The 27458-nt window shown below is 37.8% G+C and overlaps 1 protein-coding gene across 1 annotated transcript in view; it reads left to right on the forward strand.

Annotated features, from left to right (window-relative positions):
* LOC145687164 (phenylalanine--tRNA ligase alpha subunit-like) overlaps nt 1-27458 on the forward strand; it is a 127505-nt gene that overhangs the window by 49478 nt on the left and 50569 nt on the right. Inside the window, exon 7 of the mRNA XM_081760626.1 lies at nt 1319-1420. Coding sequence (XP_081616752.1) covers nt 1319-1420 — 102 coding nt within the window. The remainder of the gene's footprint in view (nt 1-1318; nt 1421-27458) is intronic.

Below are 27458 nucleotides of genomic sequence, written 5' to 3' on the forward strand. Positions count from 1 at the left end.
ATATGAAGTTTGCACTGTCATGTTCGAGCTGTGGCATAAGCCACGTAGTAAGCATTTGTAGAAATGTTTGTCCAGTCACAGTTCCTTTGTCAAAGAAGTACGGACCATAAACTTTTGAAGATGAAATTGCACAAACACATTTGTGTTCGGCGAATCACGCACAATTTCACCGATTTGGTAAGGCTTCTCAGTTCCCCAAATGCGAACATTTTGTTTATTCAGTTTTCCTGTCACATGGAACGTAGCCTCATCACTGAAACAAAGTTTGCCCAAAAAATCATCATCAACACTGCACAACTCTTGAAATGACTCACAAAAAGTCTTGCGACAAGTGTGATCATTAGGTGTTAAGTGTTATAACAACTGCACTCGATACGGATACATCTTTAAATGTTTACGCACTACACGCCACGGTTGTTTGAGGCATTTGAAGCTCTTTGCTAACTCTCCTTGTTGACTTTTGTGGGCTGCGTTGAAAACTGGTTCGAACCCTTTCGACATCTGCCTCAGAAGTGGACGGCCTACCGGGCGGTTTTTCTTTACATATGTATCCCGTTCTGTTGAATTTGTCATACTACTTACGTATGGAGTTCTTTGATGAAATTTTGTGCGGAACTTGTTTTGAACACTAACAACAGATCGACAAACGTGAAACTGTAAAACGCAAAATGCTCTCTCTGCATCACAGGCAGCCATCTTTGAACTAATCACTCTGCCACCTAGCGGTTAAATTTTAAACTACTATGCCCGTTCCAAATAAAACCTGAGGATAATATTGAAACTATTTCCATAGAGATTTCATTGTTGATGGAATATTATCACTTATAAAACGTTTTCTTATCGTTCACATCATATTGAATCACGCTGTATTATTATATCTTTTCTTTTAACTGGAAAATTGTCTTGTTTCGAGGAGTAAATATATAAGAGTAAATTTCATAGATTTGTAGGAGTTTCTTGGAAACGCAATTTGGCTTTGCTCCGAATGTGGTTCATTATTACGGTACACTTTCATTAAACTCATTTCAATTTCCTCCGAAAACAACTAGAACAAATAATCTAGTGTAAATGAAAGAGGTGCAAGAATGATATCACTTAAGTATATGAATTTTCAAACTATTTTATTATTATTATTATTATTATTATTATTATTATTATTATTATTATTATTATTATTTCCCTTAATTTACCAATATTTGTAGTTGCTACATTCGCTCATGAGGTAGCAAATTTATTCGTTTTTAGTTTAAATAGATGTGGACCCTGGCGTTCAATTTATATCATTTAAACTAGTTGCTTTGGTTCTTTACCGTATTAGGCACGAAGTGAGGAACCAAGGAGTAAACAGAAGAAGAAGGAAGCAGAAACAAAGAAACAAAAGAAACGAAAACGTAAAACCCAGAAGAGGAAGCCCTGGAAGGTATTTTTAATTTGTTTTAAATAATTCTTCTTTCTGTAACAGCAATATATGATTTTTTTAGGCCAAACTCTTTGCTTCATTCTATAAAATAATTTTTCATCCTTGTACATCCTATATTGTTTGTCCGTATACTTTGGATATTTTCCCTTCTGTCGTTCTCTCCATAGCCAACAGAGTGATTCTTTTGTGTCTCATAACGTGTACAATCATCTTCTGGTTTCTTTTCGAACAGTATACTTTATTTTGCTTCTGTCATTCCCAACTCTTTTCCATTCGATATCTTATCCACTCATCTAATTTTTCACTATACATCTATGACACTACAGTTCAAACATTTGAATGTTGTGCGTTTCTCCTCTTTCAAAAAAGTCTATGCATCCTATTCAAACAGCGTTAACGGCATACACATTTTCACCTAGTCGTTTCTTCTGTTCTATGTCGATATTTTCACTTTTCTGCAACTGTTTTCTCACTTAACCATTTTATTTTTTTTTTGATGTATGCATTTATTATCCTTTTTTTATTGATTTTATTTTCTACAGAAGGAATTCCAGCAGTTCTTCCATCAGGTGATCTTGTGATTTTTTCTTGCACATTTCATAATTTTGAATTGTTAATTTTAATATTCATGTTGCATGTTTTGCTAAGCGTCTTTCAAATCCAATTTATATCTCCTTTTATTTTTTTTCAATATCCCAATAGCGCAATATATATATATATATATATATATATATATATGGGATGGCCAAAATTTTTCGGAATCCGGATTCCGGAAATTTTGTTTTCCGGAATCGGAAAATTTACTTTCCGGAATGCGGAAAAATTCCGGAATTCAGAAAAAATCCGGAATTCGGAAAAATTCCGAAATTCGGAAAAAATTCCGGAATTCGGAAAAATTCCGGAATTCGGAAAAAATCCGGAATTCAGAAAAAATCCGGAATTCGGAAAAATTCCGGATTTCGGAAAAATTCCGAAATTCAGAAAAAATCCGGAATTTGGAAAAAATCCGGATTTCAGAAAAATTCCGGATTTCAGAAAAATTCCGGAATTCGGAAAAATTCCGGAATTCGGAAAAATTCCGGAATTTAGATAAATTCCGACATTCGGAAAAAATCCGTAATTTAGAAAAATTCGGAATTTTTCCGATTTTACTTTCCGGATTCCGGAAAGTAAAAATTCTGGAATTGGCCATCCCTAGCTAGTAGCTGTTAAAAGAGAAACACAATAATGAATATATATACTGTATTAGTTTCTTGTAGTTGGATATGTCTTTATCACTTACGTAGACAATTGCTACTGCAGTTATTTACTGCTTTATGAGAAGGTCTTATTTTCACACACAAAAAAGTCGCCGGTATGTCTCAAACATTATCCCGTTCCCACCTGCAGCTGCTCCAAAGCACTGCAAACTACTTTTTAATCAGGTTAAAGGCAGTGAAGGAAGAGAAATCTCAACAAATATTCTAATAACATTCGCTTATTGTCAACATACCTACAGTGAGCGCAGAAAGTGCTCGTACACCATGCATACTTTATATCGAAAACAGCTAGCATGAGAACGGGAGGTGGAAAATATATATATAACCAGAATTAAGACTACACATTCATACATTTTATTTTCATATACAAGAGAAAGGCCAAACAAAGACAATCACTATTTTGCTCAGAAGAAAAGAGAGAATTCCTTTTTTGTAAACGCAAAAAGTCACCGTACACTTATGATTGAATTAATGCTTATAAAGTATATTACGTTATTTAATATTTTGTGGGATTACCCTGTGCGTTAATGATTGTCTGTAGTCTTCGTGGCATTGATTTCACCTGTAGTAGTTCGTAGTTCTGTAGCTTCGGGACTATAGAAGTCAGTGGAGAGCTTTTGTGAACGCGGCATTGAACCTCCGGGTTCCATAGGCCATAGAGTTAGTTAGTTAGATAGTAGCTTCGGGACTGATTATGCCCCATTCTTCTTGAATAGCTTTTCTCAGGCCTTCTTTAGTAGAGAAGCTGTGCCTTCTGATTCTTGTCTCCAGAACAGACCATAGATGTTCTATGGGGTTCATGTCTGGGGATTGGGGAGGTGTGCGAAGCTGTTTCAAGGTATTATAGAGTAGCCACAATCGAGTATTTTCCGCTGTATGTTTGGAGTTGTTGCCTTGCTGAACAATAAATTGTTTTCTGCGCACTAGTATGGAGATTTTCCTTTAATATGTTAATATACACTTTGTGGATCATCATTCCATCGATAAAGTGGAGACGACCCACTCTTGAGGCACTCATACAACCCCAGACGAGCACGGACCCTCCTCCGTGTCTTACTTTAGGGACGAGATTTTGAGGATTCATCTCTGTATTCACCTTGCGTCATACCATACGCCTCCCATTGGATTCGATAAGATTAAATTTACTTTCGTCCGGAAATATGACTCTATTCCAGAAAGAAGCCTGATCCCTTATCTTTATACTCTTTTTTCAAACTTTAGTCTCTTTATACGATTTGTCTTGTTCACCCATAACATTTTCCTGGCTATCCGACCATGATACCCTGCAAATATTCCGCACTGTACTGGCCGATACTTTAACACCGCGTGTTTCCAGATCCGTTGCCAATTGCACAGCACTACTTTTCGGAACCTTTTTTCTTTCCCTAATAATGTAACGTTTATCTTGTTCACTCAACACTCTTGGTCTTCCAGTTTTTTTTTTTTCGCACAGTGATAGAAACATTATACATCGCAATTATTGTTTGTACTGTTGAACCATATCTGTCTGCAAGGTTTGCTATCTTTCTCAAAGATTTACCTTTCTTATGCAATTTAATAATTACTTTTCTTGTCTCCTCATTTGTTTCTGTTCGGTTGCTTCCCATTTTGACAGCCCACCGTGCAGTTTTTTCACTCCTATTCACAACTAAACTCATTCTGTTATTCGTCATGCTATACAGAGGTGTATAATCAGGTGAATACTAGTGAACCCCAGTTGTAGTATCTTTGTTTCGTATTCGTACGTCAGGTGTACGATCTCTTTTTGCGTCTACTCTATACACTTTCTACGGAATTTATTTACTTTCTGACCATTAAACTTGTCTTCGTGGTTTTTTATTGATATATTCATAAAGCTTAGTTTTCATTATTCATATTGTGTGTGTTATTACACTTCTAAAATTTTCTGTTTCAGGCATTCTCGTTTCAATAGCATAGGTGTACGAACACTTTCTGCGCTCACTGTATGTACAGTAAATACAAATTTATAATTTTTGACTTTACGAAGTATACAATGTAATTGTTCAATAATTAACATTAGCAGGCTTCATTAATTTATATTAGTATAATAATTAATAAAACTAATAAGCGGGTGATTGATGACTCAGTGGTAGAGTTTTCATCTATGGTATTCTAACCCAGGACATGTAAGTTTTCGATGGCTAATTTTGTGTTCGAAAATTTTTCCGGTGGTAGGCCTACTCTTGGTTCCCTTTCTTATATTTGTTCCATCATCACTCATTAACGAATTTAGTTTATCAAAACTCTATAGCCATATATTCATTCTGTCCGTCAGTGAAACAAACAGTCTCAAGAACTATCTGATGGATTACCATCAATTTTGGCCACGATGTACTGAGTCAATAGTTAAGAATCGAGTTCCCTGATGAATGTAATATTCAAACCGGAAGCGGTACAAATCAACCATTTCCGGTTTTAACGTTAATTATTATATAGTAAATATGGTAATAGATAGCGAGAAACGGTTTCCAGTAATCGACATATATAACATTCATGTAGATAGAATGTTACCCAATTTGTGCATCTGCTGAAAATAATGAGCTTAGGTATTTAGAGAGCATTTTCCGCTTTAGATAATGTGTGCTTGGTAAAGAATGTAGAGAATTAGCTGAGTCAGGCACGTAGCTAGAATATGGTAATAGGAAGGGGGGGGTCTGTCACGAAACACTGTGGTTATTTACCAGGGGCTCAATCATTCTAAACTATTTTATTGGGAACATATATTGGTTCGTTTAGCCAAGATTTCTAATGGAGGGATGATATGAAATACTGTGGTTACACACCAGAGGCTCGATCAATCTAAATATTTTACTGACAACATACCCATATTGAATGGTTAGGACAATAAAATGAGGATATATTAGTAAGTATTTTAATAAGAAGCTATGAAGATATCTCGAGTAAAAAATTATAAAAAAGTATTGAAAAAGATATAGTCTTCCGAGGTCATTCGAACGGTGTCGAGAATTTTGCGTCTGGGAAATTTGCGCTCTACCTCAAGAACAGGGAAAATTGCGCCTGCAATGTACCTCCACCGGGAAGTTTGAGCCCTGCGAAATAAAAGAACCTATTCGAGCTTACTCATTTGCTCGGAAGGGCTGACATTACAGCATAAACAATCCTCCCCCCACAACCATGCCATTTGTGATTTATTTTCATTGTGGCTATATAAGGGGAGAATAAACTTCAATATAAGCCAAAAGAACACAACGGATCAACGCAATCACTGCTTCTTCCAGAGATGATTTTGGGTGAACACTGGCCACTCCAGAGCTCTCAGAGTGCCCCCCTCGGAGGAGACCAAAATAATACGTCTATAATATAATAATAAATAGAATAGTACCAGCAGTGACCCCCCTCCGGAATACTAAGTGTGCCCCCGGAACATTTTTTCTGAAAGAACGGCTGAACGCAATTGTGTGTTTAAAGTGTAATTCCAGCAAGTAAACACACTGTACATAGTTTTCTTGATAATATTACTGAACTGATTTTACATTCACTTTACATTTTCTTTTCTATATTTTGTGTCATAAAAAGCCAAACAACTCGCAAGGATTGTGAACAAAGATATCTGGGTAGAGCCAAACAGCCTTTTGTAGATTAAATTATACTCTCTCATTATATTAATAAATAATTATATATAAGTCATTTATACTTTTATTGTAAATTTTGTAGTATAATGAAAAATTGTATTTGTATGGATTGCCCTTTAGTGAACTAAAATTGTATTTTTTTCATTTGTTCGGAATATTATAACGGATGGAGTAACTCACTGAGACAATGAGAGGCAAGCCTAGTTCAAGTGTGAGTGGAAGTTACTTTACACAATACAAAAATAAGTTGAATTGTAGGGCGCTAACATCCCAGTGCAAATATATAGCCGGCGCATTTTTCTCTCTTTTTGCGGTAGGGCGCAAATATCCCAGTGCAAATATATTGCGAGCGCATTTTTTCCTATTTTTGTGGTAGGGTGCAAATTTCCTGGGCGCAAACTTCTCGCATTCAAGGAAAATATAATGTCCGTAAAGTTGACAAGCCACTTATGTCAGACTCCAATTTCGACTTTAAACGTCGCTAGTGCTGTTAGTGTTCGATAGTGAGGCAAATCGTTAGCACTCCACAGATAACGTGTGCTTTTTAAATAATGGATATGTCTTCTAACTGCATGCCAACACGCCCACTTCTAAGAATCATCTCAAAAATGAGGTTAACCGTTAGAGGTAAGTGCTCATTAGTGCCATTAACATTAACGTTAATGCCTCCATTGTACGGCCCTTTGAGTAATAATTACACCACGTTTTTTGCTAGTCTCAATGGGTCCCTATATTCTCGCGAACATTCTGACGTGCCCAAGTTAGTTACTTTTTTTTTTGGAACTATTGTTTATCTGTTATTGTTTATTGTTTATTGCTAGTCTGCAGAGTAGTCCTTACATTAATATGCCATTGTCCTTGATAATCATTGCGTATTTACAAGCAGTTTGTTATTACTGTTAGAAGATATCAAAAAACAACAGATAAAATCTACTACTTAACGGTTCATATTTTTCTTTTACAGTACACAAACGATTAATAATAATAATAATAATAATAATAATAATAATAATAATAATAATAATAATAATAATAATAATAATAATAATAATAATAATAATAATCCAGCATAAAAGTTATCAATTGCATCACACTGGCAACAAGCGACGCATATTTTAACTTCATAAAAATTCGTTTCTCACGATTTTCTGGAAAACTACGTATGATATCTTCATTCTGTCAAGTTGTTTATCTCAGTGTGATATATGTATTACCTCTGGACAATATCACAGTAAAACAAAAATTAAATATTAGGAGTGCATCGTACTTTTGGGCTACATCTCATTAACCATGGGAAGATTGAGTAGTGTATACTTTAGGATGTAAGTTTCAGCTTAACTTGCATCATACATTCTTAGGATTACAAAAAGAAAATTTGTTCGTTTGCATTTGAACAAAATTCTTAGGATTACAAAAAGAAAAAATATTTTTTCCGAATTCCGGAATTTTTCTGAATTCCGGAATTTTTCCGAATACCGGAATTTTTTCCGAATTCCGGATTTTTTCCGAATTCCGGATTTTTTCCGAATTCCGGAATTTTTCCGAAATCCGGAATTTTTCCGAATTCCGGAATTTTCCGATTTTACTTTCCGGATTCCGGAAAGTAAAAATTCCGGAATTGGCCATCCCTAATATATATATATATATATATATATATACCGAGCGAGTCAAAAGTACCTTGCCATAGGCCAACTCGGTAACTATTGAAGATATGTAAAAATGATAAGAGAGCGTTTTGATTACAAAGTGTGGGTTGTCAATCTAAAATGGTAAAATTCTCCTAATTGGACCAACCGTTTAAACTCGACCCTGGTATACAACCCAAATATAAAGAAAAATGCAACGTTACCACGTCATTGAAGGACAAGATGGAATGAAATAATCTGAAGGGTGGAATACCCTGAGCTAAAGAGAATAGAAAGGGGAGAAAATTAAAGAACAAAGGAGCAGACCTATTTGCAGGGCCCACGACAGTGGCGTCAGCACCACAAGGTTGGAGGGGTAGGAGAGAGGAGGTATACAAATAAGGCAAACAAATGAAAATAAGTCGTGTCCTTTTTCTGACAGGTTTACAGTGAGAGGTAAGCGTGCGGTAGCCAATATCCCAACTGAATTCGGCTGTTTCCGCCTGTTTCTTTGGCCGGTCCTACCCTTGATTTATTGATTTACGTATGTGTGGAAGAAAAGGGCTAAGGAAATGGTTCGGGCCGTAAACGCCGAAGTCACAGTGGCCCTGTTAGGTAAGATGAGGAGTGGGGAAGGCAGCAGCCCTGTGCAGTCTAGATACGGTAGCATCCCGGCATTCGCCTGGTGGGACTGCGGAAAACCATGAAAAACAGCAGTCGGGATGACTGGATCGTGTCATTCCTTATGTCCATGTAATTGTCTATTACTGTTGTTTGTGTATATTTCTTTTCTATATGATTATTATTATTATTACTATTATTATTATTATTATTATTATTATTATTAGTAGTAGTAGTAGTAGTAGTAGTAGTAGTATTAAAATGGGATTCGGATCTAGCCATTGATTTATGCGTTGCTGCTATTGACTCTACTCACTAAGCTCTGTCAGAGTAGTATATCGGTGTTGTTTACTCAAGAAAAAACAACTGGTCGGCAAATCCACTTAACTGGTGGTCTGTGATACACTTGAACAAAGTTGGCAAGGTCGCAACTTGTACGTACACAGATCATTTGTCTGAATGAATTTGATCGTTGTCACCAGAGTGCAGTGGTAGAATTAGTACATAGCCATCGGAACTACCTGTGCCACGCTGCTATTTTGTTCCGTGTTTCTAATACGATCGCTCTGGGTGAATTAAGAATAGTTCTGTGTTATCGATTTCACCTGTGACACGTGTGTTTTGAGGACGTGAAATGTATTCAATGCAAGAAAAAGCTGAAATGGTGCTCATTCATCCAGCTGGAATGAGTCAACGGGAAGCAGTAGCAGAGTATCAGAGGCGTCATCCAAATCAGGTAGCACCGTACCGTCAAGTCATTTCCATACTCATAGCACGCTTTAAAGCCACAAGTAACGTGATGGACATACCCCATAGTGGACGGCTACGAACTGCAACATCGTGCGACATTACTATTGATGTGCTTGCAAAGGTGGCAGTTAGTCCTGAAAGACCAACGCGGAAGATTGTATCGTCGTCGCCAAAAGTGCCTTTACATCGCCGTGACGGGTATGTGACCGCGCAGTACTCCGAGGAAGAGATGGTTGCATAAGAAATTGTGATTAATTTTGAAGAGTTTTTATTTTGACTAGGGAAATAACGTAGTATAGGGAGTAAAGGCATAGATTTGAAGCATCAGCGAACTGTCATCTCTGAAAAGATTCGTATTTTCAGTTTTTCAATTTATTGTCCTATATGTGAAGTTAATAACTGCTAACAACTGCTACTAGCGCTTTTCACTCTTCAGGAATTTACTGTGACATTTTCCCAGGACAGTCCTAAATGAGTTAGTGAATTACTTGATTCGCCTCACTGTTCTCATTTGAGAATGGGAACTAATTAAGTTGAACGTGAATATGTTTCGCTGTCGTCAAGTAAGGGCCGCAATAAATGTAAATAAGATTCTTATTATTAAATAAAACACAATAGTATTTATTCTATGTATAGCACAATATAATAAAGTAATTAAGCAACATGATAATCACTAACGCATGCAGGATTTTTTCCAACGGGAAGGGGGGGAGGTAAAAGACCGATATAGAGTTTTTCGATTTATTGCCCTATATATATTAAAAGTCATAAGATTTATCATTGATAGCATATATCCTCTTACTTTTCAAAATCGCCACTGTAGCCTATTAGTCAGAACATTCATCTCCAGATATAATGTAGAGAGATGAAAGGAGATATGAAAAGTGGTGTAAGTAATTTTACTGCGCCCTGGATCATCGATTTACTCATACCCGCCCCTGTCCCACGCATTTCAGCTACTGCGTTATATATATATATATATATATATATATATATATATATATATATATATATATATATATATATATATATATATAAGTAAAGAGGACAAGTCAAAAGGGCCCGGTAAATACAATTCCACGGCTAAAAATCCTGAAATCAAGAGTGAAAATCAGGAGAAAGAAAGAGATATGATCAGTGGCGTAACTAATTTTGCTGCGCCCTGAATAATCGATTTACTCATACCCGCCACCTCTCCCACACATTTCAGCTTCTGTGTTATGTGGTTCCATATGAGAATGGCCCGACAAAAGGGCGAGAATGGAAAGGCCCGAGTCAAGACGGACCCGGTCAAAAAGGCCCCACGACAAAAGTGCTCGAGTCAAAAGGGTCCTATGTCAAAAAAGCCCAGGTCAAAGAAAACTCCACACCAAAACGGCCTGGGTCAAAACGGCCCTGGGTAAAAAAGACCCAAGTTAAAAGGCCCATCGTTAAGAGGAGCCGAGTCAAAAGAGGCCGAATGTCAAAAGTGCCCGAATCGAAAGTTCGACGCGACAAAAAGGCCCTATCTCAAAAATGCCCGGGTAAAAAATGACACCTCAAAAGGACACGGCTTAAGACGGTTCCGTGTCAAAATGGCCCTACTCAAAGGGCCCCGCGACAAAAAGCCCCGAGTCAAAAAGGCCCCGCGTTAAAAGAGGCCGAATCAAAGAAGCCCTGCGTCAGAAAGGTCCCTGTCAAAAAGGCCCAGCGACAAAAGGCCCAGTAAATACTATTCCACGGCTCAAAAGCATGAGATCAGGAGTGCAAATCACGAGAAGGAGAGAGATATGACCAGTTGCGTAACAAATTTTACTGCGCTCTATATCGTTGATCATCTATTTACTCATACATTTCCCATGCCCCCACGCATTTCAGCTGCTTAATATTCTATGTCAGAAAAGCACGGACAAAAGGGCGAGGACCGAAATGCCGGAGTCAAAAGTGCCCCACGACAAACTGCCCGAGTCAAAAACGGCCCCGCGTCTAAAGGGCTCGTGTCAAAAGGGCTCGGCGACCAAAGGACCTGAGTCAAAAGGGTCCAAATTAAAACGGTTCCTGGTCAAAAGAACCCGTACTCGGTGACAAGAAAGCCCACATCAAAGAAGCCCTGGTCAAAAAGGCCGGAGTCAAAATGGCCCCGCGTCAATAGGGTTCGAGTCGAAAGTGCCCCACGTAAAATAGGTCCGAGTGAAAAAGTATCCGCGTCAAAAGGGACCAGACGAGTGGACCGAAACTTTTCAAATTTTGGTCACGGGTAGCTTGGTCTAGGGCCCCAGATCAAGACGAAGAGCTTTTATTCTAATTTCGAACTAGGGTATCTCAGGGGGACGTTTACTGGGACCGGCCTGGGGACCAGACAAGTTGAAGGCCGAGAGTTACCAAATTTTGATCAAAGATACCTTGGTCCAGGTCCCACACCAAGGCAAAGCGTTTTTGACTAAATTCGAACCAGGGGGTCTCAGGTGGGCGTCTACCGGGACATGTAAAAGTACTAGTAAATGACCGATATCAGTGTCTCAGTTTCCGCGGTCGCTGAGATCAATGGTGAAACTCCGATCGCATTAACTTCCAAATTCTCCCTATTCAGCTGCAAGCCGTGAGTCAACGGGGAGGGGGAATACCGAAACGTAAAAGTAATCCAAAATGACCGATATTAGTGTCAAATTCATAGTTTTCGCGGTTTCTGATATCAATGGTGACACTAGCATTAGCGATGAGTCAAATTCATCCACCGTTGTATGCGGGCCTTGGGTCACCAGAGGGGGGAATTCTGAGACATGTAAAAATAATCGAAAATGACCGATATTAGTGTCAAGTCCATAGTTTTCGTGGTCGCTGGGCTCAATGGTGAAACTTAAAACCGCGTTTACTTTCACATTTAGCCCCCATCAGCTAGAGAACGGGGGCACTATAAAGGGGATCACGAGACAAGTAAAAATAATTCACAATGACCGATGTCAAATTCGTAGTTTTCGCGGTCGCTGAGATCAATGGTGATACTTCCAAAGGCGTTGAATTGCAAATACAGCCCCCATCGGCTGCGAACCAGAGGCGTTGTTTCTTCAAAATTGGAACCAGATGATCATAGGTTCTTTTACCGCGATATGTAAAAAGTAGTAGAAAATGGCAGATGTTAGTGTCACATTCATAGTTTTCGCGGTATTGGTTGGGGGCCAGAGGTTTTTTTTTCACAACTCGAACCAAGGGGGTCTGAGGGGGCGTTCACCGGGACATGTAAAAGTAGCAGTAAATGACCAATATTTCTGTCGAATCCATATTTATCGGGGTTGCTCAGATGTATAGTGACACCGCCGATAGTGGTTACGTTCAAATTCAGCCCCCATCGGTCTTCCCAATGAAAACACATGTACGTTGTTGGATACACAAAATATGTCCAATTTTAGAAATTTTTCTTAATTGTTCTCCCGTTGTTCAGTTTGTTTACATTGATATTTTATCTGATCCGTGCGAAGAACAGGCATAACAGCTAGTACGAAATGGTGAAGTGTTTTTTTATGAACCAAATTACAATGAATTCAATTATATAGATAATTATTATAATTATAATACATAATTATTTCCTTGTTGAATTATAGATACTTTTCAGTGGAAAAAAGAATAAAATTTGGAAGTCCCAAATCAACGTAAAGGAAAAATGTATAACATTTTCCATATAATTAAGCTTACAAACTTAAAATTTCCATGTAATTAAGCTAAATTTCCGTTTTTGGGTCGCTTTGTGCGCCTATTTCCTCGTTTTCTGCGTCAGCGGAAATGGGTCAATGTTATCTTATAAATATGGCGGAACAAGTTAATGCTGTTCCGTCAGGAACGATTTCGAGGTCATTTCCTTCACATCGTCTTGTGCGTGTTTTCTACCGTTTTGTAAGCCTGTCCACGTTTTGTAAATCAATGGTAGTGTGTCAAAATGGGCATTCAATGTTTGAAGAAAAATGACCCACTCTCCCACCAAGATCGAATTTCGATGTCGCTTTTTTCGCATTGTTTAGTGCATGCATTTACCGTTTCTGCGCATATTTTCACGTTTTGTGCGCCAACGAAAGTGGGTCAAAGACGACCTACAAATATGGCAGAAAAAGACATATTCATTCCACTTTCAAGGTCCATTTTGACCCACTTGCACTGATGCACAAAGCGACACAAATCATGCATAAAAATGTGAAGGAAACGACCTCGACATTTGATGGTGACGGAACAGCATTAAGTTATTCCGCTGTAGACCATTTTGACCCATTTTCGTTCTCGCACTAAAGTGGAAACAGGAGCACAAAACGGTACAAAGCAGGCACTATACGATACGAAAGAAACGACCTCCAAATTGGATAGTGGCGGAACAATGGCTCTATTTCCTCACACCTTGATGGACCATTTTGACGCATTTCTGGTGATGCTCAAAACGTGGAAGTAGGCGAACAGAACGGTACAAAATACACATTAAACGATGTGAAGGAGACGTCCTCCAAATTCGTTTGTAGTGGAACAACATTAACTTATTTCATTATATTCGTAGGTCCATTTTGACCTACTTCCGGCGACGCACAAAACGTACAAAACAGGCACTAAAAGATGTGAAAGAACCAACCCCGAAATTCGATAGTGGCGGAACAATGAGCCATTTAACCCCCACTTTAAAGGCCTTTTTAACTCACTTCGGGTGATGCACAAGACAAGAAATAGGCGCAGAAAGCTTTCAAGAAAGGCACTAAACGATGCGAAAGTAACGATCTAGAAATTCGATCGTGTCGGAACAGTGGGTCATTTTTGTCACACTTTGGAGGCCAATTTTGACACACTTCTGGTGACGCACAAAACGTGGAAATAGGGGCACGAAACGGCACGAAAATTCAGTAGTCGATGCGAAAGGAAGGACCTCGAAATTCGGTAGTGGCGGAGCAGTGGGTCATTTTCGTCCCACCTTTTAGGCAAATTTTGACCGTCTTCCAGTGACGTACAAAACGTCGAAATAGACGCACAAAAGATTACGCGATGTAAAATTAACGACCTTGAATTTCGATAGTGGCGGAACTCTTGATAATTTTCGTCCCATCTTGGAAGCCCATTTTGACCCACTCCCGGTGACGCACAAAACGTGAAAATACGAGAACTCATTTTAACCCACTTCCCATGACGCACAAAACGTGGAAGTAGACGCACAAAACGGCACAAAACGATGTGAAGGAAACGAACTCGAAATTCATTGGTGGCAGAACAGCAACAACTTGTTCCGCCATATTTATAGGCCCATTTTGACCCACTTCCGGTGATGCACAAAATGTGGGAATAAGCGCATAAAGCGACACAAAACTCGCACAAAAGATTCAAAACAAAGTACCTCGAAATTCGTTGGTCGTGGAACAAGTTAATGACGCCGAGAGCACCAATATAGACCTAAGTATATACTGTAGTTCTTACATGGGGGCGCGGTGGTTCAGCGTTCACCTCCGGTGCTTGAGGTCCCTGGTTCGATCCCAGCTCGCGCCGTATGGACTTTGTGGTGGACAAACACCGCGCTCGCGGGTTTTCTCGGGTTTCTCCCCTTTCCTACCACTTTCTTCATTACATTATTTCATTCATTTCCCATCATCACCGTCTCCTTTAGCCTAACCGGCATAAGCGTGGGACGTAAAACTAAAGATTTCATTTAATTTTTTTGTATTTCTTACCATCAATGCTGAGAACTGCACGGTCCAATTTTTTAGCCAAAGTAGAAGCCCAACCGGGATAGTGATGTCAACCGGCTCGGCTCGGTTCAACTGAGCGTACAGCTTAAGCTGGCTTCGTTGGGATGACCCATTGACTGGGCTCAATTGAGTCAATGGCTTGAACCGGCTCGATAGAAACGAGTCTTCGACTCGGCTCGGTTGAAACGAGTCCATAGGCTGGGTTCGAGTCAGCTCAAATGAGCTGATGGTTCGAACCGGCTCGGTTGGGGTAAGCAATCAGCTCGATTCGGTTCTGCTTATGTGAGACATCGGCTCGAGCTGGCTCGGTTGGATGATCTGTTGGCTCGGCTCACTTCTCGGTTCGGCTCGATAAGTGAATGAGCTGTGAGCGAGCCGCTTGAGTCGTTGACAACTCTAAACCCGGGTCGAGAAATTTTGAACATTTTTGACTGGAGTCCTATAACTTTTAACAATTTTCGGCTCGAGTCCGAATATTTGCTCCTCCTGAACTCAAACCTAGAACCTCGTGACCGATGTCCTTGCCTCCTGAAGATTTCTTGACGGCCAAGATCGACAGTCAAGTAATTTTTAGTATTGAGATAAAAGCCACCTATATTCCATGTTTATAAAGGTACACGGTGTTATAATAATAATGAGTTATATTAGTACTAGTAGAATCATTGATAGTTATATTGTCTATGTAGGATACTTGAAGATAGTAGTACTTGGAACTACACAAAGGATTTAGCTCGAATTGGCTCGACTCGATTGGAAACTCGATCCGAATTCGAGTCGAGTTGGGGGAAATGTTTCGAGCCGAGTTCTCGAGTCGAGCTCAAAGATGTCTGCTTCGAGTCAAGTCGAGTTTTAAAGAAAACTCGCTCGAGCTCGCTCGTGCCCATTCCTATTGTATGCATGACGGGCATATAGAGTTCTTTCGAGGGGGATAGAACCATAAACATAATATATTTTTAAAAAGTCTTAGTTTCACGGCTTTCTTCCCAGGGGGGCGAAGGGATGGTAGTTATCCAGCATTTCTTATAAGTACCTTATTTGAAATATGTAAAACAGGAACAAGTTTACAACACAATATACACACATCTTCTTATCTTCAGTTTTAATTGCTGAGTTCAATTGCAATTAACAATTACAATTAACAAAACAAATTTCAATTGTCAATTGCAATTAACAATTAAATGTTTCAATTGCACCCTTTGCAATTGACAATTAACAATTAAAAAGTTTCAATTGCCTGGTGACCAATTAACAATTAACAATTGACGAAAATTTAATTGCAAATTTTATGATTGAATTCAATTACAATTGAAATTAACTGTCAATTAAAAATTGAAATCATTAGCAATTGAAATCAATTGCAATTAATTTTCAGAGCAATTACTTTAAATTGATTGATCAATTGCAATTGATTTCAATTGATTTTGCCCAACACTGGTCTGTGATTCCTTTTCCTGATTGGGGGCGCGGTGGCTCAGTGGTAGAGCGTTCACCTCCGGTGCTTGGGATCCCTGGTTCGAGCCGTGTGGACTTTGCGGTGGACAAACAACGTGCTCGTGGTTTTTTTCGGGGTTCTCCCGTTTCCTCCCACTTTCTTCATTCCACCATTTTCACTCATTTCTCATTATCACCGTCTCCTTTAGCCTAACCGGCATAACCGTGGGACGTAAAACTCAAAGATTTCATTTCATTTTTTAAAGATTTCATTTCCTTTTTTCCTTTTCCTGATCGCACCAAATATTAGGCGTCACTTTGCAACGTCGCATAGCAGATGCGAAGACTACAACTTTCGTGCCACAACATGTACTGTGGTTGTCCCTATTCATCAAAGTAAAGCCCGGCATGTAAGTCTTGCAGGCCGAGTATACCTTTTTAATGTTTTTATATACAGTCGTCTTTGGTTCCTTCCAAAACTATTTTCCTTGCCAACGAAATATCTCAGTATCATACGGAAACACACAGAACAATTCCTGTGGCATACTCACTCCCTAAGAGCCGGTTCAGACGTGCAGAAAAGTCTGTTGCGGGCCCGCAACAGACTCGCAGCAGACTCGTGCGGGCGTCAAAGATCAACCAGTTCAGACGTGCAGAAAAATCTGCTGCGGGCCCGCAGCAGACTCGTGCGGGCGTCTCAGCCCAACCACTTCACATAGACATAGAAAACAGCTCATTTTATTTTCAGCTGCAGTTGAATGAAGATAGAAATTGAAAGAAGAAAACGTGCTGTTTTTGTATACTTAGCCAGTAAACTCCTAAGGAAGAAACAGAGACGATATTGGGTTCATCCGTACGTAAGCTCAAGTCTGCTTAAAGGTGCATTTTCTTCCATGTTTATTGATTTGCGCAATAACGAAGAAAAGTTCTTTAATTATTTTCGCATGAGCATCACTTCATTTGATGAACTCTTATCGAAAATAAGTGATAAAATTAAAGCAGAAGATACTTTCATGAGACTTGCGATACCACCAATTGAAATGTTGGCTGTTACATTAAGGTAAGTTAATTATGTTAACTAATTATCGTTTGTAAAAGCACAGAAAGTTAAACATTCGAAGACCTATTCATAGACATTTTCCGATGTTATTAGCGGCCATTGGCGTAGTTTAACAATTGCGTGACTAATTTCGATTTTTTTGACATAGTTGGTGGCTTTAAATTAAAAATGACACATTTATTTGAGACTTCCCGAACATCCCACTCAAGAGGGAGCGTTTCAATAATAGTAAAATTTCCCTTTATTTATTCATAAATTACCGAATATGAGGATTCGCTTCAGTTAGAGATGTAAAATTCGGCATATAAACTCATATTAAAAATAATGGAGCACAGGTTTCAGCGTCTTTGAAAATTTTCTCTTGAAGGGGAGATGGGGGATTTCTATAGTAGTGGGATCCGGTGGCTCAGTGATAGTGTGTTCACCTCTGGTTCGATCCCAGCTTGCGTCAAGTGGGCTTTGTGGTGCGAGAAGCACCGTGTGCGTGAGTTTTCTCGGGGTTCTCCCGTTTCCTCCCACTTTATTCATTCCACCCCTTCATTCATTTAGCATCATCATCATTATTTCCTTTAGCCTACCCGGTATAATCGTGCGACATAAAACTCAAGGATTTAATTTCATTCCTATAGTAGTGACATTTCCCGTTATATATTGAGAAAGTGTAGGACCCGCTTAGATTGGAGATGTGAAATTCTTAATGTAAACTCTTAAATAAAAATAATGGATTTAGTGTTTCCGAATAATCCATTTCTAAGGTGAGAAAAAGGAAACATTTTTATAATTGTGACATTTAACGATAGAAGGTTTTGAGGAAATCCCCAATACGTGTAGCACACCAAAAGGAGGCAACGCAGCAAACGGAAGTAGAAACAGATGGGCTGATTATTTTGTAAGCGACATAGGTAGAGTTCCATGGCAAGATAACTTTGTTTAAGTTGTCCTTTATGTAAGAAAACAGTTGTTATCTCTATAAAAGCAACGACGTGCACAATATTGTCAATTGCACGAGAAACAAAAATATTTCTGTTACATCTCGAGCATGCTTTTTTATTTTTTAATCACATGAGTACCCTGATGTTCAACAATTTTCGTGTTAACTATTTTTTTTTTAATTTAGTACATTACCAAATAAAGACAACAATTGTCAGCCGAAAAACGATGTTTTTTTTCTTTCTTTTCTGTTCTGCTATTATGTTGATGGTTGTTTTGGACTTCAGCGTCCCTTTTGAGCACAGAAGCTATATAATACGTGACCTCGACCCAAGAGCGCCCATGTTGTGGTTTTCAGGGGGGGCAAATATAAGCGACTTTTCAAATATAGTTTCATTTTTTGCTGCAACTAATGTAAAAATTCTATTGGGTTTTCGATATTCCCAAGTACAATTTCCTCTTTGGGGGGAAGCGAACGCCCCACCTTGCCCCCCCTGATGGGCGCCCTTGCCTCGACCTAAAGTATAATGCAATGTACGATATACTGTAAACAGTCGGTTCACTCCGGAGTGAGTGACAAGAAATCTCGTCAAAGAAACTGCATTAACAATAAAGGCTTGTTCTCCAAGCGTATTTGTTGTCTATTGTTATCACAGAAAAAAAAGTATTCATAGCCTCGCTGCTGAAAAGGGACGCTAAACGAAAATCAAATGTAAATACTACGTGAATATTAGATTTTCTACATTGAAAAGTAATAATAATAGCGACATACCAATGCTGTTTTTTTCTTCTTCTGTTTTTTCATTGAATTTCTCACATAAGGTTTCACACACTTTATTCCATGCATCCCGTTTTTTTATTTCTATCTCTATACATTTCACACTTTAAATTCCATATCTCGGGATATTTTTGTATTTCGTTAATGAACAGTTCTATGTCCAGTTCTTCGCTTTCCATTTCTGCGGGCGCGGGAAAGTCTGCACGTGTGGCTTGACTCATTGCCAGCAATGGTTTTCCGGCCCGCAACACCTGTGCGGACACGCTGCGAGCCAGCAGTCCCCGCAACTCAATTTTCGCCCGCTGTGGGCCCGCAGCAGAGTCGTGCGGGAAAGTCTGCACGTGTGGCATGAATGATAAGAACCAATGTATTTCTGGCTCGCGCGGGTCCGCAACAGAAAACTCTGTTGCGGGCCCGCAACAGACTTTTCTGCACGTCTGAACCGAGACTAAGGGTGTTACGCGACAGTGTACTTATCAAAATGCGACGGTGACCTTGGTCTTGAAAACATTCAACTTCAGACTGCTCGCTGTTCTACATAGCTGTGCCAAACCAAGGCGCTTTAACTTATTAATTTAAAGCGCCCTGGCGATTACTGCTCATAGTTGGAGTCCCTTTCCAGCACAGTAAAAGAGCGCAAGGACGAAAAAAATGAAAAGAAAAGAAAAAAAGAAAGAAAGAATACGGAGAACTGTCCCTTATGCAAAGAGCGTTTGAAAACATTTCAAAAGGTACGCTATGACTATTATCAGTTAATTGTCAACAACCGATATCGGGGACAGATCCAGGAATTTTTTATGGGGAGGGGCGCAGGTCTGAAAAATAAATTTGAGACATTTTTCTGTATGTGGTTCGCTAACCAAAAATGTGAGCTGGAGTGCTTTCTAATACGTATTTATCGCCCTTCTGGAGGCAGCATTGAGGAAAGCCATGTTGTCCAACACGAGAAAATCCAGGATTACCGTAAAAAAATAAAACTTTTTTATTACCATCTATTTATTATTGCATTATTTTATTTTATTATTATCATTGTTTTTCTTTGATTATGTAGAGTAAACTATTTTTAATTTAATTTCCTATTAACATAATTCATATTAACTCTTCACTAATATCGTTATTTTTATACTGCATAAGTACTATCGTGAGGTCAGATTTAACCCCATTATTTGTTTTGAAATTAAACTATGTTAGAACGTCTTACCATTAGCAGGTGATTGTGGACCTTTTACTAGTCCTATACTTTAATGGATTTAACTAGTTTTGGGGACAAAAAATATTTTCAAAATATTTTTTGACTAATTGTCTTTTAGTAATAGATTATTACAAAGCGAAACAACATACTTAAATGAAATTAAGTTTTTTGTTATCCGCAAATAACAAAGTATGAAAATAAACTTATTTTCATATAAGGAAAGCATTCAATTATTAGTGCTGAGAAAATGTAACTTGCCATTTAAAAAACTGACAATTGATGCTTTTTTGTTTCATCAGTTGCTTGGCTATAGGCCCGTACCCACATGGGGACTAGGGGGCCGGGCTCCTCTAAAGTTTTACTGTCCCCCTAAAATATTCACGGTAGGCTTGCAAATGAACTACTATAATATAGTGATGAACTATCATATGGTTGGATCACCCCCCTAACTTCTACCGCCCCCTCATATTTTTGGGCTGGCTACGGGCCTGCTTGGTTACCTATCAATACACACAATGTTTAGTCTTAAGGGACCGTCCACATATTACATAACGCTATTTTTGACCAATTTTTACCCCTCCCTTCCCCTTGTCACACTTCGTAACGCAAGGCTGAACCCCTCCCCCGTTCGTTACATAACACCTTTGTATTTTTGTTTTTCACCAATCTTGCTTATTTTGGGAGTTATTATAATAAAACACTATTTTTAATAGGAGAACTTTTATTACAAAATGCTTTTATTCTGAATATATTTGTAGTATTTTTCGCCAATAAATCAAATACCGGTACGTATTAGAAAATGGTAGGATGGTAATCATATTTTAACCCCATAAGATAGCTTAATTAACAGTCCTAATTCTTCAAAGCTTCATACTGTCGTTTTCCCAAGGAGATCACACCTATCCTTTTCGGTCAGATGATGGCAATGAGGAAATACTGACAAGGAAGATGAAGGTGGAACAGGATCTAAAGAACTAACATTGACCTCTTTTTCAGGGATCCAGGTATAACGACTCACCAAGGGTAGTCGTCAACCTGGTTCGATCGATGATATAAAGAACTTGAGTGGTAGTAACTGTTTTCATGTAAAAATATTTTTTTATAATTATGTATATAATACTATTCTCACCTTCTCTATCAGAATTATAAAGTAGATGAACGGTTTTAAATGGTTTATTAGTTGATACACTTTTTAATGTATTTATCATTCACACTGTCGTGCACATACACGAGAATTAGGTATCCATAAACAATTACATAGCAACGAACTATATATTACTCTCTAATATCTTACAGATATTAAAAACCTTCTTCTTTTGTTATTATTAAATTAACATTCTATAAGGTATAGTGCTTATGTATGAGCACTTTCTACCCAAGGTACAGGTAATTATTAACCTATCCAATATTTCGTTATATAAAAATGTCGCCCGACGATGGGACTGAATATAAAAGTCATAAACGAACTTGGCTTTTATCTTCAAGAATCACTGGTCCGTTTACAATAGAAATCTTACATTACATATGTCCTTTACATTTTGATCGTCCCTCGTATATCTTCATTACATTTCATATATATATATATATATATATATATATATATATATATTTATAACAAATCTTTCATTTCATTACTACTTATATTTTTAACAATAAAGTTTCAACACCAAAATTAATATAATGTTAACAATTGTTGGGTTTAATCAATTATGGTTTAAATTATAATCCTTCACGTTAATAAGAAAAAATTAAAATCATTAGAAACTTATCGTTGGTTAAAGAAAATCAAAGAAAATGAAATTGAATAAAAATCAAAAATTAAACATAACCTATGTTTGAATGAGCAAAAGGAAGAAAATAAAATCTATTTTTACACAAGCAAAGGACACCCTTTTATATATATATATATATATTTTTTTTTTTTTTTTTTTTTTAGTCTTCTTAATTCCTATTTATTTGAGCAAGAATGTCAGGCGCGACTAACTCTTTCACTAGATGCATCCATTTTTCTTTTGTATACGGAGTAGGTTTCCAAACCTTTAACTCATCTATATTACGAAGTCCAATTGACGTACCCGTTGTAGCGTTCAATAATTCAAAAACTTTAGGGTTTATTTCCTTAAAACATAAATAAGGACCTGAGAAAATGTCACAAAATTTATAAATCTTCTTTAACAACATATTACTTTGTGGATGTTGTTTAACAAAAACTAAGTCATTGACCTTGATCCGATATTTTCCTTCTTGCAAAGACTCTACTTGAGAATTACGTTTCAAAAATTTGTTATGTCTTCGGATTTTTACCATATTCACTAAGTTGCAAGAATCAATGATTGTTGAATCCTCTAACTTGACATCAAAATGTTGTTCCACAGGGAAAATCAAATCAGAACCATTATGTACATTCGCAGGAGACACGCCTAACGTATCTGATATAGAATGATTCAAAAGGTACGTGATTTGATTGACATGCTTGATCCATTCGGCATGTTTATCTTTACAAAAGTGTCGAAACAGCATATCAAAATTGCGATGTACATTTTCTACCACAGAGCTACTAGGATGGTACGGAGTTACAAAATGAATTTTAATATTAGCCTTGTTCATAGCTTTGAGGAACACATCACTTTTGAACTGCGAACCATTATCACATAATATGTGTTCGATAGGGCCACAATGTGGAATATATACATTCAAGATTTTGTTTATGATAGCAGCGGAAGTGGCTCTACGCAGAGGATAAGCTACTACATAACGTGAGAAGATATCCATGGTTGTTAGTAAATAAATTTCTCCAGTAGCTGCTCTTGGTAAAGGTCCATATAGATCGATTGACAGAAACGAATGTGGTCTCTCAGGCGTTATTGAAAGCATTGGTTTTTGTACAGCCTGGTAATTATGCTTAATTCGCATGCATTCGATACAGTCCTTGATATAATTTTTTATTTGAGCTCTCATTCCCTTCCAATAAAAGGATTTATTTATCAAGGCACATACCTTTACATAACCAAAATGACCGAAATCGTCATGATAGGCCTTTAATATGCGTGCTGTTAGCGTAGGTGGAATGCAAATTTTATTTCTAGATTTGAATTTAAAGTCTTTAATAAGTAGAATTCCGTTAGATAATTTGAATCTGGAATTCCAATGCTTGGGACAATTACATCCCTCACTGCACGAAGACAAATGTTCCATAATTTGTTTATATTCATGATACTTCATTTGATGTTCTCGTAGATCTTCTATTGAAATGGTAGCTATTTCATCCTGTAAGATCTTAAATTCGTTGATGGACAAGACATGTTGTTCTTCTCCGGGAAACAGACGTGCTAATGTATCTACGGGTCCATTATCTACCCCTTTAATGTGTCGTACTTCGAAATCATAAGCTTGAAGATCTAACGACCAGCGAAGTAGTCTGTTATTATATCCCTGTACGCTGTTAAGGTATCGCAACGAATTATGATCGGTAAGTACTATAAAATGACATCCGCTAAGGTATGGAGCAAATTTTTGTATCGCAAAACGTACAGCCAAAAGTTCGATTTCTGTCGTGGTGTATCCTTTTTCAGCTTTTTTTAAAGTACGGCTAGCACAATGAATGACAGCTGGTTCCTGAATAGTTGGATTAGGTTGCCAGAGTACTGCAGAGATTCCAAGTTGAGAACCGTCACACTGTACATAAAAAGGAACGTCATATCGAGGGTGATTCAAATGGATGTTTCGTTTTACGCACTCCTTCAACTTATTAAAACTGTGTTCTTGAATCGGACCCCATTGCCATGGTACTCCTTTCTTTATAATCATAAATAAAGGTTGGGCTATCTCAGCAAATCGTGGGATGGCTTTGCGAAACCAGTTGAAAAGTCCTAATACTTGCCGTGTCTGTTTCACATTTAACGGTGCAGGCAGATCTTCTATGGCTTGTACTTTAGATTGACTGAATTGTAAACCAGAGGCATCAATTTGGTATCCAAGAAATTCTATGGAATTCTGCAGAAATTTTGATTTCTGTAGGTTGATAGTAAGGCCTGAACTTTCCAATCTGTCTAAAACTATATCTAAGTACTTCAAATATTCATGTGGATTTTTCCCCATGATTAAGATGTCATCGGCGTAGGTTATCACGTTGCTACGTAAGTCTTGACCCAAGACTTTGTTCAAGCAGGATGCTAACGCCGCACTACCATTAATAAGCCCAAAAACTACACGGTTGTATTCGTATAAGTGACCTTCAAAACTAAATGCTGTGTACGGTTTTGAATCTTCATGTAATTCGACCTGATTGTATGCCATTACTAGATCTAAATTTCCGAAGACTGCATTCCCTTGTAAAGAGGCTAGTATTTCTTCCACTGGGGGATACCTCACTTGTTCCAGATCAATGTGACAATTCGTGCGTCTCAAATCTAAGACCACACGTAGAGAACCATTTTTCTTTGGAACAACATGTAATGGATTAAGGTGAATGCTTCGTGAAGGCCTAATGATCCCATCTCTTAGCATATCCGTAATTTGCTGGCGTACATTTTCCCTGTATCTATATGGGATTATATAAGGCTTGGTCACTATGGGTTTGTCTGTTTTAACTTTAAAAGAATAAATAAAATCCTTACAAAGCCCAGGACGTTCTGAAAAGACATTTCTATGTTTGTATAGAATATCCTTAAAGTCAGCTTTTACTGTATTATCTGTAAAATCAAGACTGCTTTCGAGTGACTTAACACGCTCAGAAAATAATACATCATCTTTTAAATCCATCAAATTTTGTGTGTCTTCCATTCGTTGATCATTTAATTGACCACTTTCTGAACGAACAGAAACATTATTCACTACATGAGAAATATTATTATATTGACAAGCAATATTATCTAATTTTGGAAGCAGTTTCTGAACGATTTCCTGAGGTAAACCAGGTATCGTCAACGTTTGGTTTCTAAAATCGAGCATGACACGCAATTGCGATAATAAATCTAAACCCATAATCACTTTTTCATTCAGTTCCTTTATTACTAAAATAGGGATTGATATTTCAAACTCTTGAATAGTTATTGTCACACGAGTAATTCCAGCTACTCTCTTTTTATGTTTACCGGTAAAATCAACTATAATAAGATTCTCAGCCTTTTGTAACTTAGGATTCGAATAATTACTAGTAATTGTTTTCCACAGCGAATACGATAATAAGGAGGCATTTGCTCCTGTATCAAGTAAAGCTTCAGTGCTTAACCCATTGATTTTGATAGGTATTTTAGCTGTACTATATGATTTTAAAAATACAAAATTTTTTTCAATATCAAAACCATCATTGACAATATCATCTTTGAACCAACAACGATTTACTACAGGCATAAATTGGTACCGACATCTATTAACTGCTATTTCCGAATAATTATTTACAGAGACATCATGTGAAAGTTCATTTTTATCATTAACATGAATATGTAAGTTGGAATATAAATGTTCATAAGAATCAGTATCTGACGTGCATTTGACATTATCGCTTAACTTTGTAGCTAAATGTTCATGAGAATCTACAGCTGATATGGGTTTAACCCCTACCACATCAGCCGCAATTAGTTTAAATTCATACTCGTGTATGGTTCCAATAAAGTACATTGTACAGCACAATCATGATTATGCCCCGTATTACTGTTCTGTACAGTGCTTACTTCAATACCTGGATCTTGATGCGAAGTGTCATCTCTTGACCCCCGATTACGTCTATCCACGTAGTGTCCTGTATTCCTGGAATTTCGCCATGTACTTCGTCGATTTCTAAATTTATTTTGACTATATGGTCTAACATAAGGATTGCCACGATTACTTAGGTTAGGTGTATTCCCTACATAGTTCTGCCTATTTTGCTCGTTTGGATTACTAGAATTTACTCGGCTTCGGTTGTATTCCGTATCGTTCATACTACGGATATCTAGATTGCTAACAGGTACAAAATGATCTGAATTATTCTTACTTTTACTCACACCTGCTTGTTGATTCAAAGCATGGTATTGAGTTTCATAACATTGAACGAGCATTAACAAATGGTTGAAACTCATACACTGTGTAGAAAACAAGATTTGTTGTAACTTAAATGGGAGCAAATTTCGAATGGATGCTATTATTCTAGATTCCGACTGCAATGGATTGACAACTTTTAATTCGTTGTAGGTATTTACAACAAACTCGACAACAGATTTGTGTAAACGAGGATTGAAATGTTGATTTCTAATCATGGCATCTCTGTTTGCAAGCAAAAAATCATTTTCATAATTGGCGATCAGCGCTGCCTTGAATTCCTCATATGTATTGATGTGATCACGTATTGCCTTAAACCATAAGGAACATGGTGGGAGTAATAAATGAGGGATTAGCTTCATATATTGTGATCTATCTATACACATTATATTGCATTCGTCCTGAAATTTTTCCAGGAACGAAATAGCATTCTCATTACATTTACCACTGAATTTACTCATGGCACGTATTTCACTCATCTTAACGCTTAATTTTACCTTCCTTTTATCGTTTCGAGTACTTATTGGGTGACAATTCCTATCCATGACGTGATGTGTTGTTGTACCGTCTCTTATCCGTCCATCAGTACTCTTCGGATGAATTTCCTCCAAAATAAGGTCCTCATCAGATGTGGGTGGAGGCGAGGTCATCTCTTGTGAATGGGGAAACTCCAAATGATCACTGACCGTATTATTGTGGTGTGCGTTGTCCTTGACCTGTAGCTTCCTCATTTCCTCCTGTAGAGTAGCTATCAGTTGTGTATTTGCACGTATGTTGTTTGAATTATTGGTGACCTGAACCTTTTGCTGACGAACAGAAGATTCCATTACTTCTAAATCCTTTTTTACATCACTGATTTCTTGGATAATGTGGTCGTGATTATCCTGACAACCCTCAGATATTCTTTTTAATTTTTCCTCGAACTGCGAGGTGATGTCATCCATCGCCTGGATAATTGATTGTTTCGTTTCATCTGACTTCTGTTCCATTCGTTTACTTAATTCCTCATATCGCTTGTTGGATTCTTCGAACTTCTGTTCTATCTTCTGTTCTATCGTCTGCTTCAATTCCTCGTA

Source organism: Thermobia domestica, chromosome 6 (genome assembly GCF_964235325.1).
Source record: "Thermobia domestica chromosome 6, izTheDome1.hap1.1, whole genome shotgun sequence".
NCBI classification, from domain to species: domain Eukaryota; kingdom Metazoa; phylum Arthropoda; class Insecta; order Zygentoma; family Lepismatidae; genus Thermobia; species Thermobia domestica.